General features: G+C 32.5%; 3 protein-coding genes and 2 long non-coding RNA genes across 17 annotated transcripts; 3 read left to right on the forward strand and 2 right to left on the reverse strand.

The window, feature by feature from the left end:
• The first annotated feature begins 1,400 nt into the window (after positions 1 to 1,400).
• On the forward strand, positions 1,401 to 2,699 carry LOC146908553 (uncharacterized). The gene is made up of 2 exons (XR_015019841.1): positions 1,401 to 1,599; positions 2,291 to 2,699. It is a non-coding gene; the product is annotated as an uncharacterized LOC146908553 (long non-coding RNA).
• Positions 2,700 to 3,344: 645 nt separating this feature from the next.
• On the reverse strand, positions 3,345 to 5,246 carry LOC146908554 (uncharacterized). The gene is made up of 2 exons (XM_085729279.1): positions 4,015 to 5,246; positions 3,345 to 3,924 (listed from the first exon to the last, which is right to left on the reverse strand). Exon 2 carries the CDS (start codon positions 3,858 to 3,860, stop codon positions 3,345 to 3,347), a length of 516 nt encoding a protein of 171 aa, XP_085585405.1. The 5' UTR covers positions 3,861 to 3,924; positions 4,015 to 5,246.
• A 1,407-nt stretch (positions 5,247 to 6,653) lies between these two features.
• LOC146908555 (uncharacterized) lies at positions 6,654 to 18,931 on the reverse strand. Of its 3 annotated transcripts, none has more exons than XM_085729855.1 (9): positions 18,846 to 18,931; positions 18,635 to 18,730; positions 18,251 to 18,520; positions 17,706 to 18,149; positions 17,421 to 17,613; positions 17,244 to 17,338; positions 16,976 to 17,075; positions 16,047 to 16,086; positions 6,654 to 6,981 (listed from the first exon to the last, which is right to left on the reverse strand). In XM_085729855.1, exons 1-8 carry the CDS (start codon positions 18,858 to 18,860, stop codon positions 16,055 to 16,057), a joined length of 1,245 nt encoding a protein of 414 aa, XP_085585981.1. In that variant the 5' UTR covers positions 18,861 to 18,931; the 3' UTR covers positions 6,654 to 6,981; positions 16,047 to 16,054. The 3 variants fall into 3 exon arrangements, with proteins under 3 accessions (XP_085585981.1, XP_085585983.1, XP_085585982.1); XM_085729857.1 differs by having other exon boundaries at positions 6,786 to 6,981; positions 16,047 to 16,083; positions 17,033 to 17,075; XM_085729856.1 differs by having other exon boundaries at positions 6,786 to 6,981; positions 17,033 to 17,075.
• LOC146908556 (uncharacterized) lies at positions 8,465 to 9,779 on the forward strand. 7 transcript variants are annotated; one of them, XR_015020392.1, is made up of 4 exons: positions 8,465 to 8,619; positions 8,708 to 8,812; positions 9,108 to 9,148; positions 9,672 to 9,779. It is a non-coding gene; the product is annotated as an uncharacterized LOC146908556 (long non-coding RNA). The 7 variants fall into 7 exon arrangements; XR_015020396.1 differs by having other exon boundaries at positions 9,118 to 9,148; positions 9,672 to 9,754; XR_015020393.1 differs by lacking the exon at positions 9,672 to 9,779 and adding an exon at positions 9,258 to 9,275.
• Positions 10,626 to 13,688, forward strand: LOC146908557 (abscisic-aldehyde oxidase-like). Of its 5 annotated transcripts, none has more exons than XM_085729862.1 (8): positions 10,626 to 10,721; positions 10,797 to 10,862; positions 11,069 to 11,437; positions 11,917 to 12,012; positions 12,179 to 12,552; positions 12,653 to 12,722; positions 12,828 to 13,205; positions 13,459 to 13,688. In XM_085729862.1, exons 3-5 carry the CDS (start codon positions 11,189 to 11,191, stop codon positions 12,242 to 12,244), a joined length of 411 nt encoding a protein of 136 aa, XP_085585988.1. In that variant the 5' UTR covers positions 10,626 to 10,721; positions 10,797 to 10,862; positions 11,069 to 11,188; the 3' UTR covers positions 12,245 to 12,552; positions 12,653 to 12,722; positions 12,828 to 13,205; positions 13,459 to 13,688. The 5 variants fall into 5 exon arrangements, with proteins under 5 accessions (XP_085585988.1, XP_085585984.1, XP_085585986.1 ...); XM_085729858.1 differs by having other exon boundaries at positions 12,441 to 12,552; XM_085729860.1 differs by having other exon boundaries at positions 12,441 to 12,552; positions 12,656 to 12,722.
• Positions 18,932 to 18,938: the final 7 nt, after the last annotated feature.

The following is an 18,938-nucleotide window of genomic DNA, read 5'->3' on the forward strand; positions in this document are numbered from 1 at the left end:
ATATACTATCATTTCATATTCTTCCACTTTTAGTCCCAACATGTCAGTAGAATCTGCTGAGTTGGCAAGCTTACTGTGTAATTTTTTATTTTTATCATTAAATTTTAATTCCACTTGGCTTTAATTTTGATTTGCATTTATATTCAAAAATTTGGAAACAAATTTCAAAATTAAAATAAAAAAAACTTAAATTAAAATTAAAACTAAAATAAATTAAAATTAAACTCCATCTTCATCTTTTTCATTTTCTTCAAAAATCAATTATAGGGTTCCATTTTCCCTAAACATCTTCTTCCATTTCTCTTCAACTTCCACAAAACGATGTTATTCCATACTTTGGAGAACAATTTTCAACAACAACCTCTTCTTCATTGGTACTCGATTCACAGCTAACAACCACGTTTTCACACTCTCGCAGCGGTGGATAAACAAAAAGATCCAATTTCTGAGGTTTCCGGCGGATCTGCCATGTATTTCAACGTAAGCAAATCCAAACTCCGGCGAGGAGAAGGTCGTGAGCTTGGTTCAATTTCTTCTTCTCCAACCACAACAAATCTTAAACATTAGATCAAAATTCAATTCAAGTGAAGAGAAGAATTTGTTGAGTAATATCAACACATTTGATGAAGACGTTTGGATCACCTCTAGTCCAGGCGAAGGAGGCGGCGGTTGTGGTGTCACAGAGCAATAGAGCGGCGTTGCAAGCTCATGGAATTCGAGATGAGACAACCAAAACCCCCACTCCTTCTTAATGCTTCAGAAATCCAACCCCACCCCTTTAGCTTTCCCTTCATCAAAGAGTTGAAATCCAATCATAAAGTTTGTTTACTAGGTAATTTTTGGAAGAACACAACGAAGAAGTGAAAAGTGGAGGACGAAGCTAGAGATGATTCTGACCATATTTCTTTATTAATGTTTAATTCCATTTTAATTTTGATTGTAGTTTGTTTTTTCATTTTTAAAATAAATGTTAATAATAAAAGAATATATGGAATTAATTTAATTACATAAAATGTGAAAATAACCCAGTCAGCTTGCCAACTCAGCAGATTCTGCTGACATGTTTCAATGAGGGATTAAATGTGGGAGAATCTGAAATGACAGGGACAGAATCTAAACTTTTTTTTTACAATGACAAAAACCGGAATTCGCTGATATTACAAGGACCAAAAGTGGTATTAACCCTATAATATAATAATATATAGGAAATGCTATCAAATGGCACCGATGCACATACCACCATAGGTGGCATACCACTCATACACCACTCTTATGTGGCACATTTAATTAATAAAAAAAATTGCCAAATCCATGTCACACAAAAATGAGTAATGATAAAAAAAATATATATTATTTGTAGCAGAGGATTCGGCCCATCTCTCTCCCATGCCATTTCCCTTTTCTCCCAACCTTATCACCTCGCGAGATTTCAGCGTCGTCGTCGATCTTCGATTCTCCCCTTTCACCCATCGTTGATTGAAATCCATTGTGTCTTCATTATTATCTATTTGTGTTGTCTCTCGTCGGCGGTTTTCTTTCAACCGTAGCACCCTCGTTGACACTCTCTGTGTGCTCTCTCGTTGGCGATGTTCAACTCAGGTATATTCATTCATCTCCCTTTTGTTTGATTTGGTTGTTCAATCTGGTAATTTATATCTGTGTATATTCACTATTCATGTTGTATCTGGTAATTTATCTCGTCGGCGTTCTTCATTATTGCGGTGATTCACTATTCTTGTTATTCATAGTTTAATTAGAATTATACTTAAACATTTATGTCCCTGTGAGCTTCTGTTGGTAAGGACAGTGCATAATATATGTAAGTCTCGGGTTCGAACCCCAGACACCATAAAAAAAAAAAAAAAGACTTAAACATTTATGGATATATTGAATTTTTTTTAATTTATATCTAAAATTTTGGCAGTACTGAAGTTAAGAATGGGTTGAATTTGATGTTATGTGTGTTTATTGATGGATAAAGTTTGTTTAATAGAGGCTGTGGGCATTCATTGGGTTATTCTATAGCCAGTTTTGTGGGTCACAGAACAAAATAAGAATGCATTAACGAGAAAGTTTAAGCTTCAACAATGGCTTATTATTATACATGAGGTTTCATGACAAAACATTATAGCATTGTTTGATCCATCTAATTAGTCTCACCTAGTGGGAAACAACTTTGATGGTTATTGTTGTATGCTGGGTTTTTTACTCTATGCCCTTATCTTTGAGATCCATTTGTTATACACTTTTTATGCGAATATATTATATTAATTAGTATCATTCTTTGTAGAGGCGGAACTCGTAATTTATTATGTTTTCAAGTGGCACTTGGTCTTAGCTTGAAAACTCCTTTGGCAGCATCGGCATCACAGTCAGCATCATCACAAACATCTGTATGTATTTCTTGTTTTTATGAGATTGAAAGGGTTATTGAAAGGGACGTGGCAAATGTATCAGATGATGAAGCACATCATGCATCAAATATGTTGACTAGAATTAAGGACAAGCCAAGAAACCGTGTAAAAAGTGGGGTTCTGCTTTCACCGTGGGTGAAGGATGGATGCATAAAGAAGAAGATTTAAATTAGTTTAGTGTTTTGATATGATTGTAATGTAGAATTTTTTATGCTATTTTTTATTTAGTAGGACCATGTCGCACCTATAATATTAATGGAAACACCATATGTTGTTAGTTACTAACATTGTTGAACTATCCTACAGTTTAATTACTCACTCTGCCTGTTATGTAATATATTTTTTTGGGAGGTTTTTTGTTCTGTTTTGTTCTTTGATATAAAAAAATGTTTGTGTCGTCATTGACAGGTGAAATCTTAGCATGTATATCTTTAGCATGAGTCAAAGGGCAACTAATATCCATCTTTAACAGGATTTGGTGAAATGTTACCAAACCTGAGTTTGAAAAGGCTTTTAGTGCAGTGATCAAATGAGATTTTGTGTTCGATTCGCCTAAAATGGGATTATCTATACCTGGGAAAGATAAACTAGCCAAATATATGGTCTGTGTGACCACATTTTTTAAGGTGCGTGACCACAAATTTTTTTCAGAAATTAGAACATATCCGTCTTTAGGCGTGATAAACTCGCAGATTGTAAAAGAAGTTATTTATGGTTGGAAAGGCTTTTAGTGTAGTGATCAAAGTAGATTATGTGTTCGATTCGCCTAAAACGGGATTATTTATACCTGGGAAAGATAAACTAGCCAAATATATGGTCTGTGTGACCATATTTTTACAGGTGCGTGACCACTATTTTTTCATAAATTATGACTTGTCCGTCTTTAGGCGTGATAAACTCGCAGATTGTAAAAGAAGTTATTTATAGAAGTTATTTATGACTTGACGTTGCACTACTAAGATTACCCATTAAATCTTCGTAAACAGCAACACCCCAATTATACGTACTAAAAGAGTCTAAATCGTCAATGAGATTAAAGAAAACTTTTTTAATATTAACATCCTTGTGTGATTTCGGAAAATATAAGAGACACAAGGCGAATAGGATGTAAACTCTACAAAAATCATTCATGTTGTCCCCTTCTTGAAGGACCTCCAGCTTTGAATGTACACTATTAATATCAATAATTTTGTTCTTGTCAAACAATGTTCGAACATGACTATCCCTATCAATCGATTCCAACAAAGATTCTCCTAAAATAGGCAAACCTAGAGCCAAACAAAGGTCTAGATGTTTAAAGGCTACAGTCCTAACGCCTACTCTAAATCCTAAGCTACTTGCATCCCACCTATGCATTCCTTCCATAAAGTACCATTCATTCCTATATAGGTCTTCATTTCCACCAGATATTGGAACGGAGTTTCCATATTCTACTCCTTTGCGCATCAGACAATTTTCGGTTAATATCTACCAACTTATTGGTACGGGGCATTTGAATCTTTATCTGTGGCTGAAAAATTAACATTATTCATTCATTAATGACATCAAACACAAACAATTACATACACATTAAACGTCTAATTAAGTAAAGTGTACTTACACCAACACAGACACCACCAACCCTTTTTCATTTGTTTTCGTTCATGATGTTTACCTTATCTGTTGTATACAAAAACAATTTCTATCAACAACAATTAAAACACACACAAACACCAATTCTCAACACACGTTACAAGAACGATTTGAAAAAATCCATCTTATAACTAAAATACAAACACCTTTTATAATCACATGTTTTCCACAAAATTTGAAGAACGTTATGGAGATAATACTGTGACAAGTTAATGTTTTCCTATCTTTGTTATTAGAGACATACTGACAAAAATTTATCTGCACTTAACCATATTTTAACATAGACGTAACCACATTTCTTTCCTTCAAATTTCTAACACTTTGACAATTTTTTAACAAAAGTGTGGCCACAATTCTTGTGATTAAGAATTTGACACCAACTCTACGTGATAACATTTAAAGGAACAACCACAATCAAACTAAAAAATTTGGGGAAAACTTATGATTTTTTTACTAACAGTAATACAATGATAAATGAATGTTTTCTATGTATATCATGTTTTCTATGTATCACAAAAACAAATGCAATTCTCATCAAGTGCAACCATTAACGTAATAAAAGCATCCAAATGGGTAAGGTGCAAAAACTTCATAAATTGGTATAGCTAATTCCAGAAAGCCAAAAACATATGCACATATTAAAGAGCTGTTGAAATATTGTCCATGTTGAAATTTGTGTGCGCGAGAGAGATTTGATGTAGTAATTCAATTAAACAGTTAGCTACATAAAGTCTAAAGTGGCACCATAATTTATATTATACAAGCTGGTCAATTGAAAACAATTCAAGATTTAAGATATACATCACCTTCAACGGTTCGATTCGGCGACGGAGACAACAGTCAGTGTCCAATCGCAGAAGGAGAAGAGACCTTTCGTTAGAGAGAATGTGGTCGTCGGAGGCTGGGAGGAGATGGCGGTCGGAGATCAGAGACTAGGAGGAGATGGCGACGACAGAGAGATGCAGAGAGCAGAGATAGCGTTTCTCAGAGAGGAGACAAAATATCAATTTTTTTGTTTGCTAGATCTATTCTTTTCTTTTTTATCATTCTTTACAAAGTTAATTTTTTTAATATTTCCATGCCATGTCATCGGTGGTAGAAAAGGGTGTACCAGCAAAGTGGTACATGAATCTTTTTCCTTTTTTTTTAATAAACCTTTAGGACACTTATTTAAAAGTTTAAAATTAAAATTTTATCTTAAAAATTATGCATTAAACATATTGAAACTAAAAAGTAACTTTGTTTTTCATAAAATTTATGAATTATTTCTATTTTTTAATACTTAACCAATGTCATTGGGCATTTGTTAACATAACCTTATAATATTGGTAGTATGTTATTAATTGTCAAATATCATAAATATTAATTCTCTCAAAAAAAATCATAAACATTAATTAATTGATATAAATATTATTATGAATCAAGAATGTCCTTTCATGTTATTATCAATCAGTTGATCCATTAATTTTACTAAATACTTTAATTAGACTATCAGCTATCAGTCATTGATCATAAATTGTCACTCATTATTAGCTATAAGTTACGCTAGCTTATTAGTTATCTACTGTTTTTATCGAACCGACGTAAATTACCATTTGGTAATTTATTGTTAATTTAAAATATTTTAACAAACCATAAATTCTTTTAACATTTTGGGAAGAAAAAAAAAAGTTAAAGAAAATTTTTACGGGGCCAAAAATGAAACCAAACAAAAAAAACCATATATAGTTCAAATTTCGCTCATGTAGTTAACGAATTTAATTTTCAACTCAAATTCAGTTTATTTCATTTCATAAACCAAATTCAACGAGTTAATTATCAAGATGAAAATGCATTTTTTCGAATAGTTCTGCATTTTCAATTCAATAATTCTAACTTTATTTGTTTAATATCGTAGAGAGATGAAAATCTTGCTGCTTCACCTCTGGTTTCACCCCATCACCATTTCATCACGCTCATCGACACAACTCATGTCATAGTCATTGGACTAAGGGGTGTTCATGGGTGTGGGTTAACATGCAAACCCGATGATTCAATCGACCCGACCCGATAATTACCCATACCCATCTTAACAAACAAGGAAATGGCACGGTTCTTATCAGTTTTATCAAACAACAAAATTTAAGAGTGAAGAGCTTAAATTATTCTTAAAAAAAAAAAAACTTTAAATAATAATTAAAGTTAATAGAAACATGTTAATTGCCAACACTACAAAAATAGGTGATCTTATCAATTGGCACAATAACAATTAAAAAAAAAATCAATTGGCACAATAAGAAATTGTAAGGTCAACATTGGCACAATAGTAAATTCCAAAGTCAACATTGAGTTAAAACAACATAAATTAGTACTCCCTCCGTCCCGCAATAGATGACCCATTTGAAAATGTGCAATTTTGACCTAACTTACTTTGACCGTGTTATTCTACTAATATACAAAGATAAATAATATCATATAAGATGTCGTTAGATTCGTCTCGATGAATATTTTCAAAATATTAAATTTTCATAATTTTTTCTAATATATTATTCAAGATATTTATGCTTAAATTATGCATTGGCATGCGTAATAAGGTCAACTGTGTCAAGTATTATGGGACGGAGGGAGTAATATGTTTCAAATCATTATGAGTGCAAAACACGGCAATCCACAAACGAGTGCTATAACTTTAAATATTGTTATTGTAACATGGGTCATGTTAACATGTGCTCTAAGAACACATGTTAAGCATTAATGTCATTCCATTAATGGTAAGAATTTATTGAAAATAATTTAATATTAAACATTTTGACAAATAAATTAACACAATTTCCGATACATAATTTTTATTAGTGAAATTCTTAACATATGCCCTAAAGGCACAAGTTAACATTCTCCTTGTAACATATACTGAAGAAACATTTGAATTATTTAAATATTATGCATTCTTCAATACCTGCAAAATATAAAACGAACAATAAGAATAACACGCAACGGTTTGTCAAAAAATAATAATAATAATAATAATAATAATAATAATAATAATAATAATAATAATAATAATAATAATAATATAATTACAAACATCACATCAACACAATACATATGCCATAATAAATAAAAAAAGTGAGTTATGTTACTAGTTTTAATAAGATACTAATAATTTCATATCAATAGAGTGGACAATACAACATGAGACACAAAAGGTTATCACTTATCATCTTTCAAGTAGAGGTTATCATGCACGAGACAACACAACATCCAAATTTCTGTCCCTCACTAAATCATGGGACAATTTTCTGTCTCACGCACTCCCTCTAGCCTCTGCTATCGCTTACAAGCAAAAACGATCTAAACTATAAGCAACTTTCAAATAACTTTACTACATTTAATGTTATACTTTTTAGAATACCGTACATTTAACTATTTTCAGATAAGAGAAGTAGGCGTTTAATGATTGATGATAAAAGGTCGTTATTGCCTGTGAGGTTTTTTAGGTTCAATCCCTACTACATCATTTGGTATCAATGTACCCTATATAAGAGATAGAGAGTTTATGATGCAAAATTCCCATTCAGAATAGCTACCAGTTCATAGTTTTTCTCTGGAATTCTTTCGTTCTCAATCAGTTTATAAGAGAGAGAAAGAGAGAGAGTTTAAGCTACCCTTAGGCTTTGTTTGGGAGTTTGAAGGGGAGTGGAAAGGAAAGGCTTTGGGGGAGAGAAATGTAAGGGAAAATTGAGAAATCTTTTACATTTTTTGAAAAAGTACTTTTTAGAGAGTGATAAATTAATGCTTATGATTAATATATTTTTAACTTTAAGAATATTATAACAATATATATTAAATTTAAAGAATTCATATAAACCCTCCTAAACCCCCCAAAACCCTCCTCCAATACAATTTTTTAGTCCCCAAACGAGGACAGTTTTATATTTTGAAGAAAAATAATCCCCCCAAAGCCCCTCTTTCCAATGTCCTCTATTTCTTCCACTTACTCCTTCCTTTTCTTTCCAAGTCTTTCCTTCCCTTCCCTTCCCCTCCAAACTCGCAAACAAAGCCTTAAGCCTTTATGATTGCTCCATTACAAAGATCGAATCAATTCCAGCATTTACTATATTGGTAAATAATAACATATGAAGTACAACTTATTCCGTTTTTTGTAAAAGAAAAAGTTAAACTAATCTTCTAAAAAATAAAAATTCCTCACACCACAATCTAGTTTAGTCCCCGCATTCCAACTTCCAAGAACATTTATTGGATACGTTGGGGTTTTTTGAGAAGTATTTTAACAAATCCACCATCACTTACAGACTATTAACAAATAAAGTATCTATACCTAATATGAAAATAAATGTCCATAGAAATTACCATTTTGCCCTTCTGAGGGGTATTTTGGTAAATTGGTAATTGGACCCCCCAAAAAAAAAACAAAAGAAGGGGGACGAGAGAAACGGGAACGGGAGAGGAAGAAGGGGGACGAGAGAAAGAACGGAAGAGGAGAGGGGAGAGAAAGAAATCGCCGCATCGCCGCCGTCGACCTCGCCGTCCAACACTCTGATCTGCACCGATTTTAGAAGCAAAGGAAATTAAGGTAAGCTTATTCTATCAAGCCCAATTTCAATTTCAATTTCATCCAAACCCTAACCCTTTTCAGCCCCAATTTCAATTTCTTAATGAAGGGTTAATTAAAGTTGCTGCATATGTGTCTCCTTATTCAAAGAAAGCTTAATTGAAAGTATGGGGGTTGGGTTTGCAATTGGAGGAAGAAACAAGAAGAATTGGAGGTAAATTTTTGTACAAGTGATTGTAAATCATTTCTGTTTGATGTTTTCTGTGAAAGATTTAAGAAAAGTGTCTGTTTAAGAAGATACATAGGGACATGGTTGAATTTGATCTGAATGGTGTTGAATGGTAGTCTCTGTTACAGTCTAATATCAACCATTTTCCTTTGTATCTGATCTGTTAAAATTATGCCAGTATTGTCAAATAGCTTTTTTTCTTTAGCTACAATTTTTTTAATTTTCAGTTAATTAGTTTTATTTTTAAGTTGTTTATTGATTTTTGTTTTTTTTTTTCAAGACACTTCTAGATTTTAATCTATGATAATTTCATCCCATAAGGTATGTTCTATGTAAATTTATATTTAAATTGAATGTAAAAATTGTAGGGTTAAAATATTGATGCTGTAATTGTTTTATGATGAATGGTCTGAAAATCAATTTGTTTCAGGTCTGTCCTTTAATGTTTTTTATAACCCTGTTTTATGATGAATGTCCTTAACTGTTTTTGGTCTTGGATATGGAATTAGTTTATATTATACATAATTTCAAAATTGGACTTGAGTATGTGTTCTACCTATGTCTTTTCTTATATTGAGCCTTTGTGTGCTAAAGGTTTTATTTTTGTGTGTAATTCAAAATATTGTTTTTAAGTAAATGAATCTGTAATTTCAATTCCTTATGCTTATGAAAAATTATTACTTTTTTTAGCATAATATTGACATTTTTCTGGAACCCCACTTAAATTTTTATTGAAAAGAAACTGCTTTTGGTCATGGATGAAAAAATAGTTGATATTTGATAATATAATTTTCAAAATTGGCCTTGAAAATAGTTGATATTTGATGTATGTACTTGTGGCTAGGAGTTTTGGGAATTTGATGGTTGATAGGTTCAAGATTGTTATGAGCTATCAGCAGAGTATGATGGGAAGCATAGGCCAGAGAAATTGGAGGAACCTGGGAATATGCTGACTGGTCTTGATGCTGGAGATTCTATTGTTATAGCCAAATCATTTTCTCACATGCTTAGTTTGGTAAATTTAGCTGAAGAAGTTCAAATTGCATATAGAAGAAGGATTAGGTTACTAAAGAAAGGTGATTTTGCTGATGAAAATTCTTCCATAACTGAGTCAGATATTGAAGAGACATTCAAGAGTCTTGTGACTGAACTTAAGAAGACTCCTCTGGAAGTCTTTGGTGCTTTGAAGAATCAAACTGTTGATTTGGTCCTAGCTGCTCATCCTACTCAGTCGATTATAGCATTTATTGTCCATAGGCATGTTTGGATTGACTTATTTGAGGTTATCTATCAACATAAACATTTGTGAGACTATTTGGCAGAATTTATATAAACAACTTATGACTGTCTATAGTTTATGAAAACAATTTATAGTTTATATGAAAACAGTTATCAAAGTAGTTGCTATCATTTTTGGTCATATGTTTGATTGAAGAAACTCTTCAACTATCAAGTTAATTTCAGTTTTAAGTTAATTTATAGAATCCCTATCAAATTTCTGTGTTTTCTATTTTTTTCGCCTATCTTTAAGTATTTAAGATGGAACATTTTGGTTGTTTCTTTCAATCTGTGGCCGTATATCATTCATCGTTTTCCTTAACCATGTTTCAGGAAAGTTGTTTTTTTCCTCTGAAAATACTAAAGTTGATTTATGCAACAGTGATGGTGAAGGTCTGAACTCTGAAGGAGAAACTTTAAATAGAAATTGGTGAGTTTTTCTTCAAAATCCTGCATAAAACTCCCCTTCACTTTCTTTGTGCAGTGTTAACTTCTTTTAAACTTTATGTTTGATACATTTATGTAGGGTATTGGGTTGCATAGGTTATTGTTGCTAAGATTCATCCAGATGCTGCTTTGGACAAAGTTTATCTTCTTGGATGTGGTGTTCCAACTGGTAAACTCTTGAATTTTATCCGCTTGAATTGTTAGTTTTTGTGTTGATGATAATTGTGACGAACTTCTAATATAGTGCTGGACCGCACATCGTGTCATGGTGGAGAAGCACATTTGAAATGTTTGCGGCGGAAAAGCCAGGGTAAAAAACTTTTCTTTCCCTTCTCTATTCTAACATTTGTAACTTTGAGATGTGAAATTAGTTTAGAAATATATAATCATTTGAAGGGAAAATGCCTTTTTGATTGCAAACTTTTGAGTAATGTAGATTGATTACTATTGCATTTTGTTAACTCTTTTCTCCTAATCTATTTATTGTTTATGGGCCCTTATATATATGGGATGAAGACGACAACAACAACAATGAATGCAGCAAAGGTAAGAAGAATTGGATGAAACAGTGACCATAATGTTGATGAAGTTGGTGGAATTGAAATTGGTCAGGGTCTCTGGACAAAGGTTAAACAAATGGCTGCATTCGCCCTCGGTGCAATTCAATGTGCTGGAACTAGAAGTCTCTTGGACAAAGTAAGGGTTGTACAAGCTGATACAGTGAGCTTGATTCAAGGGGGATTCACTGCTGGGAGTACTACATCAGAGGCAAGCTGCAAAGCAGTTAGGCTTAGCTGCAATATCTTGGTTGAAAGGTTGGAGCCTCTCAAGGAAAAGCTGCAGGAAGAAATGGGCTCTATCAAGTGGGAGACACTTATTCTTCAGGTAGCTACATTATTGTTATGTTAACGGGGTTATATTCAAATATTGATGTATTTCTCTTCAGCAATAAGTTTTGAGAACATCCTAATCATGAGTGTAACATGAAGGAAATAGTACTTTATCTGTTTTCTCTCTTTACGATCCATATGAAAAAACTATTTATGTTTAAATTTCACTGTTGTCTGCAGTAAATTATAGAAACTTTTATTTTTCATTTCATATTGATGCATCTATCATGGTATTTATAATTGTGCATGAGGTATATCTTTGTATTTGTAATTGTGCATGAAATACACTGCCTCAACCTTTACCTGTTAAGGTCTAATAGTATGTGTGCGGAAAGTGGCACTTAGCATGTTCACAATTTATGGGAGAATAATCCAACCGTTTTAAAGTGGAAAATACTGAGGGACTAAATGTGCAATGGAGTTGAGGGAAAATAATTATTTTTCTTCTTTTGCTGACTATTTATCAATCTGCAGGCATACATGCAATCTGTGAACTTATCAGCGTCTTCATTTTACGTACCCAGCAATAACTCGATGATGTGTGTTAATTATGGTGCTGCAATAAGTGAGGTAATATGTTTTTCTATGCACATCTCAAACCTTAATGGTATAAGTTCATTCAAAGCTACTTTTATTGAATGTAGAGTACTTAAATTGTCACACCAGTCGTATTACTGAAGTAACTGAGCTGAATTATTGTATGCCATCATTCTAAATAATGGAAATTATTTCTCAGGTGGAAATAGATCTTCTGACTGGAATAAAGAGTATTATTTCATATTGTTATTTACGTGCAGTGTAGTATTGGCTAGGAATAAAGAGTATCGCTCTGTCTTTGACGGCAAGATACGTGCAACTCATGATTTTATTTCATAGCTTATACTAGAACAATCTTATACGGTTTTACTTATAAAAACACACTCTCACAAGGCATGAGCTGTTTGATTTTCACTCCAAGTGAATGTGCAAATTATTAAACAGTCAATTATTTTTTTCAGGAGAAAAAAGTGAAGAAGCTCTATCTTGCTCTTGCAGCTTCTCCTTTACCAGCTGGAATCATTGATCACTATATGCGTCCTATTAACATGGCTCCTCGACTTATTTCTGAAGGTAACTACACAAATTGTAGTTAATTTGATATTGGGCAAATATTTGAACATTTTTTTGTTGATGTTTGAAGTATTTATTGATCAAATGTTGTGTTTACTAGAAGCTTGAAGATTGCTGAGGCTCTTGAAGTACAAATGGACGTACAAAAGAAACTTTATGAACAAATTGAGGTAGCACTTTACAAATTATGATTTATGATATATACTCATTCTTATCTAGATTACAGTTGATGCATAAGAACACATGTTAATCAATTTGGAACTTGATTTCATTAGGTGCAAAAACATTTAGAGTTTAGAAATGAAGCTCAAGGAAAGTACTTAAAATTTTGCAATGATGTCTGGGACAAGCATGGCTGCACCTCATGTTGCTGGTCTTGCTGCACTAATCAAGCAAAAGTTTCCCAATTTCAGTCCTGCTGCCATTGGATCTGCTTCTACAGTTCTAGACTACACGGGTCAGAATTGTTTGAATTTTAACTCTACTTGATATGGCTCATATCTAAACTTGCCCTCAATCACAATAGCAAGGTTGAACCAATCTAGAGAAGTTCAGAGAACATTACAAAAAATGTTTCTGCACGTTGGATTGCAAAGCTTGCAACTCCTTGTCTCCTTGATGCACTTGGCCAATACCCAGACTATGAAGTTAAGGTAAAAATGTTTATTTTCATACCACCCCTGGTTCTTTGATTAAGTAATTCCTTTAAGAAGTTGTCCTGTTATACCATGATAAAATTTTGCTCTATATTTATTTTAAACATGGATGTTTATGCATACATAGATGTTCATTTAAACATGATTCCAAAAAGAAATATTCTTTGTTAGGTATTTTATTTGACTATCAAAGTATTCTTGCACATCTTTTTGAATGAAGGTTTATTTTATGGTTGGTTTTTTGTGTCAGATCTGATATTATTATGCAATGTGCATCTTATGGAGAGTGGTGAAGATTCTGATTGTGAGTGATTTTGGAGAAAATGAATCATTCTTGTATTGACTGAGGTACACAGAAGAAGAGAGAGTTGGTTGACATATAAGTAATTAAACTAACTCTAACTGATTGTAACTAACATAACTAACTCCTTATACCAATTAAAATGTCATGTAAGGTTTAAATAAGAAGTTTAATTTTCAGCATGATCTTAGGTAGTCATCATTGACAATTTACTTACCTTTATTTTTTTTAACCGTTCCATTAATTTTTTAAGGAGGTTCCATTTAATTTTATTACCTTTTTTTCAAAGGAATTTTATTATCTTTTTATCACTTATATATTTAATTTCAATATCGTTTAATCATCACAATCTCACAAATATTTTTATTCACGCTGTCATTTAATGATCCCAAATATTTTTATCTCATTTCTTCAACCTCGCGAATATATACACACATTAACGTTTAGAGTAATATTTTATGTCCGTCTGTTTGTTTTTTTGTTACACTAATGCATATAATTTTTTTAGTGTTTCTTGGTTGAGTGCTACCTCACCAATTTTTTTTTTACTATTTTCCAATTTTTATATTTTTAAAAACTTTTAATTATTTTACAATTTTTTATTTTTAACTATTTAAAACTAATTTGATGGTTCTTGGTTTTTAAGGTTTATATTTTGACATATTACAATGATTCACAATTATCTGTCATTTTACCATCTATCCTTTCAATGTAATCTTCCAGACTGAATATTACTAAGCATATGTGAAGAGACTGAATATTGCTCAGCTGATATTACTTTTTTGACGTTAAAGAGATTTTTTATTTTTTAACAGTCAAATTATTAATAACCAATTTCCTACACAAGACGCTAAAGAGTTTAATGTGTTTCTTTCGTTCATTTTGTGTCATGTAAATATTGGTGTTAATCCCTTTTTAGTAACTATGACAATAGCGCTCACTTTTATAATTTTAACTAATATGTAATTTATGATGTTTTCCTGCACTTGATAAAGCTTTAATAAATATTTTGATAAAGATTTATAATTTTTGTGCAATATTCATTAATTTGTTCATTCTTCCTTCGGAACAATTTTTTTACAAAATACGTTACTGAACCCCATGCCTTAGACCATGCATCACAAATATTTGGATTATGCGACCTTCATTCTCAAATTTACGAAGAATGGTAATATTCCGTAATTTGAACATCTCTCCTTTAAAATAAGTTTTTTAAAAGTGCCTATAATTCACATGAAAGGACTCGATACTAAATTGCAGTTAATATCTGCCTTTGCTGTAGATCTTGTGAAATGATTTATATATGTGGTACTAAATTGCAGTTAATATCTGCCTTTGCTAGGGGTGGCAAAAATACCCATGCCCATGGGTAAAATCCGTCACGGGTATGGAGCGAGTAGCTAAACAGGTATCCACAGGTATAATAAATGGGTATTTGACTACCCATTATTATATGGACACAGACACGGATTGGATTGTATCCATACCCACGGGTACCCATACCCGATAATAAATTAAGTAAATTATTAATATATCTTTATATATCATATCTTATTACTTAAAGTTGGTACCTTATTGAAGAAATTTTTACCGCCCACCTAAAAATCCTCAATAATAACCTATTTTTATTTTAAATTTTTTTAATTCATCTTATTAAGTTCACCGTTTCCACTTCATTCACATCATAAAACATGTAGATTATATAAGAATCATGAATTTTCTATGAATTATGTATGATTTATGAAATTTTGAGTGGATTATGTATGGATGTTTAAAAGTTGAAGTTTTTTGGTAATTAAAAAAGTTATTATTTGTACCAAAAAATAAATAAATTCAAAATTCCATGGGTACCAATGGATACCTCAATACCCACGAGTACCCGTATAGTGGGTACCCACGAGGATACGGGGTGGACACGAGTATCATATTTATCCAACGGGGCGGGGACATGTATCATATTACCCGTACCCATGGGTATCAATTGACATTTGCTGTAGATCATGTGAAAAGATTTATATACGTTGAAGCTAAAACACAAAATGATATAAAGTAGGTAGAGAGGCTTTCAGCTATCTGTCTGATGCAGAAGTTTGTTCACCTGAAAGAACTTGATACTAAATTGCAGTTAATATCTGCCTTTGTTGTAGATCATGTGAAAGGATTTATATATGTTGAAGCTGAAAGTCAAAATGATATAATCAGGTAGCTTTGGTAATAGGGTTTTCATTGGTTTATAGATAGATATCAATTATTATTGGAAAAGTGTTTCTACCGCTGACTAAATATGTTTTTATTTGTTACTCGTGATCAAGCCATTTTGAAGATTTAATTTTGTAATCCGTAATGCAAGAGTACTCTAAATATTATATTATGATCTATAATTATCTGTCATTTCGCAATCTATCCTTTCAATATAATATTTTGTCAAATACGTTACTAAACCCCCGTGCGAAGCACGGGTTTGTAACTAGTTTGATAAATGAAATAGGTTCAGCTGCATTTAGGATTGAAAAAATGCAAAATCTAAATAACATTACCGGTCAAATCAAGGGCTGCTATCGGTATTACTTTGCCCTCCTGACATGTGCAAATTAGAAATTAAATCAGAATCACGCATACAAATTTTGTAAGTAAATTGAAAGAACAAAGCATAAATTAATGATTGAAAACAACTATAATCTAAAACCATAACACATAAAAATCTAGTTTTATAAAAAGGTTTAGCAAGATTCCTAAAATTGGGTGATTTGGTAGACTCCTCTAAGTTCCAACACAAATCATATCATTTTTTCAAAACAATAAGGCTTAATTAATGATTTGGTCCCTTAAGTTATTTGCTGGTTACATTTTGGTCCCATAAGTTATTAACGTTACAATTTGGTCCTTTAAGTTATTTGTTGGTTACATTTTGGTCCCATAAGTTATTAACGTTACAATTTGGTCCCTTAACTTATTTTTTGGTTTCGTTTTGGTACCTTAACTCTTCCTCCGTCAACCACTATGGTCCTTTGTGTTATTAGAGTTAAGGGATCAAAACGAAACCAAAAAATAAGTCAAAGGACCAAAACGAAACCAAAAAGTAAGTTAAGGGACTAAATTGTAACGTTAATAACTTATGGGACCAAAATGTAACCAACAAATAACTTAAGGGACCAAATCATTAATTAAGCCAAACAATAATTGAAGTCAAAAGAAAACAAACATATGACAAGCCACATGATCATGTTACACTCGGTTATGACATCGAGAAGGTGTAAATACTGCCACACCAGTCATTGGTATAAAGTATAATAACCAGATACGAAAAAATGGGGTGAAGGTAAATATTACACTACTCTGTATGGAGAAGTTGCACTTGGATAGAGAATAGTCTATACGAAAATCATGCAACTCATTCGAGCAATGTTCTTCAGAATTTATATAAATTAATCATAAATACAAAGATATTAATTCCAAAATCACTCACTTAGATGATGAGGTTGAGCAGTTCCCGGAGATAGGCTTTCGACAGAGCTAAAATTACCTTGTAAGCATTCTTCATACATAACCATGAGTTTCTTAGCTACCTATGTAAATCAGGAACAAGTGGAACATTGTAAGCATTCTTTGTACATAAAATAGAAATCGTGAATTTAAGAAAATAGAAGAACCAAAAATAAAACAAAGCCAAAAATTCATAATAGGAATAAGAGATAATTCTAAAGCAATATAAAAAATGGAAAAATGACATATACCTCTTTAGTGGTGGCAAAGACAATTTTTGCAGGAATAGGGAGAGGATACAATTCGTTCCTGACAATCCATTCTATGTAATCAAAAGAAACCGGCTCTTTTTCCGAAAGAAAAAAAAAAAAGGATTAGAAAAAAGAAAAGAAAAGAAATCAATTAAGTGATTAATTTAACGTGCTTACTTATGGTTTGAGTGAACCAAAAGAGGATGTCTTCAGCAAGTTGCTGAAGCATTAGGGAGGGATTAGAGGCACATTTGTTGTGAATGAAGACATGACGCGCCCACAAATCCTCCATAAGCAAACGAACCCCTTCTTCAAAAACTCTGATTGAGTTAGTAAGATTAGAACCATCCATCTCGGACGAAGAATTAGCCTTCAAATTAAAAAATACAAAAACTGTTATTATGAGGAAAGGAAAGGGGGACACAGTAATAACCAGGTAAGTTAAGGTCGATTATATGTTACCTGTTTCTGCTGCATTAGAGGACAACTAACGTTGGCTTCCTGGATTCTATTATCAAAAGAGGGGGTTTCCTGGATGATCTCAACAGAGGGAGTTGTTTCCATTCCATACTTTTTGAGGTAAGTTTCCATTCCAAACTTAGTTACCTCTTCCTCAAATGTCTCAAGGTAGGAGGGGGGAATGTCACCAAGGCGAATACTGAGAAGAATAGAATTCTTGAATCTCTCTTTAAAAGAGGTGGATTGGCTTAAATTGTTAAGGTAGTCCTGCCGGAAACGATCTTGCAGGTAAAGTATGGTCTTCCTATTTTTCTGAATAGAGGGTAGGCTATCTATTTGAAACTTATTTACTCGTTTCCGATGAGCATCGGCTTCCTTGAGAATCTGAACAGAGCTAAAATCATGTTGTAAGCATTCTTGGTACATAGACACTAGTTGATCACAAACCTACAATACAAAATAAGAGTAAAGATTGATTGCAAACACGGACGGTTGAAAAAAATAGAAAATGATTATTGAAGCAATAAAATTAAGGGCACGCAACGCACCTCTGGAGTGCTGTTATCCTCAGGAGGAACATGAAGGAAAGAAATAAGTTGAAGTTCAAGTTGAAGTTTAATAGTTGCTGAAGGCAGGTGTTTGGATCGAATGAAACGAGAAAATATGCTGTCACAAAGCCATTCAACACATCGCTCGGGGGACGACCCATAGTCAGAGAAGCTTTTGTACCTTAATTTCAATCGAATAACCCACCAAAAGTTGATAGCCAAACTAATCCCTTCCCTAAATACTTTCATTGAATCATCTTCTGGAACCATCTAAGAATTAACAAAACACATAATTCATTCATTATTATTTATTCTATGCATCGATATAGAAAGTAGAAACAAACTTCAACAATCTACAAGAACGAGAGCAAAAGAATATATTACCTTCCCTTCCAAAACAACGGAAATGTCCATAGCTTCCTTCAATGCTTTCATCGAATCCTCTTCTTCACCTACCACGTCTCTATAACAACCTTCCATCTTCGAATTAACCGAAAGAAAAAAAAACACAATAATTCATTCATTATTATTCTATGCATCGATACAAAAACAAACTTCAACAATCGACAAGAACAAGAGCAAAGGGATATATTACCTTAATAACTTCCATAGCTGATTAGATATGTTACGGATAACGAAAACGAGAAGCAGTTTATCCTTAGGGTTTCGTTTCCAGATTCTGCTTTTG

This window comes from Medicago sativa, chromosome 7 (assembly GCF_051527215.1).
Source record: "Medicago sativa cultivar Bolivia chromosome 7, Bolivia_mono, whole genome shotgun sequence".
Taxonomy (NCBI): Eukaryota; Viridiplantae; Streptophyta; class Magnoliopsida; order Fabales; family Fabaceae; genus Medicago; species Medicago sativa.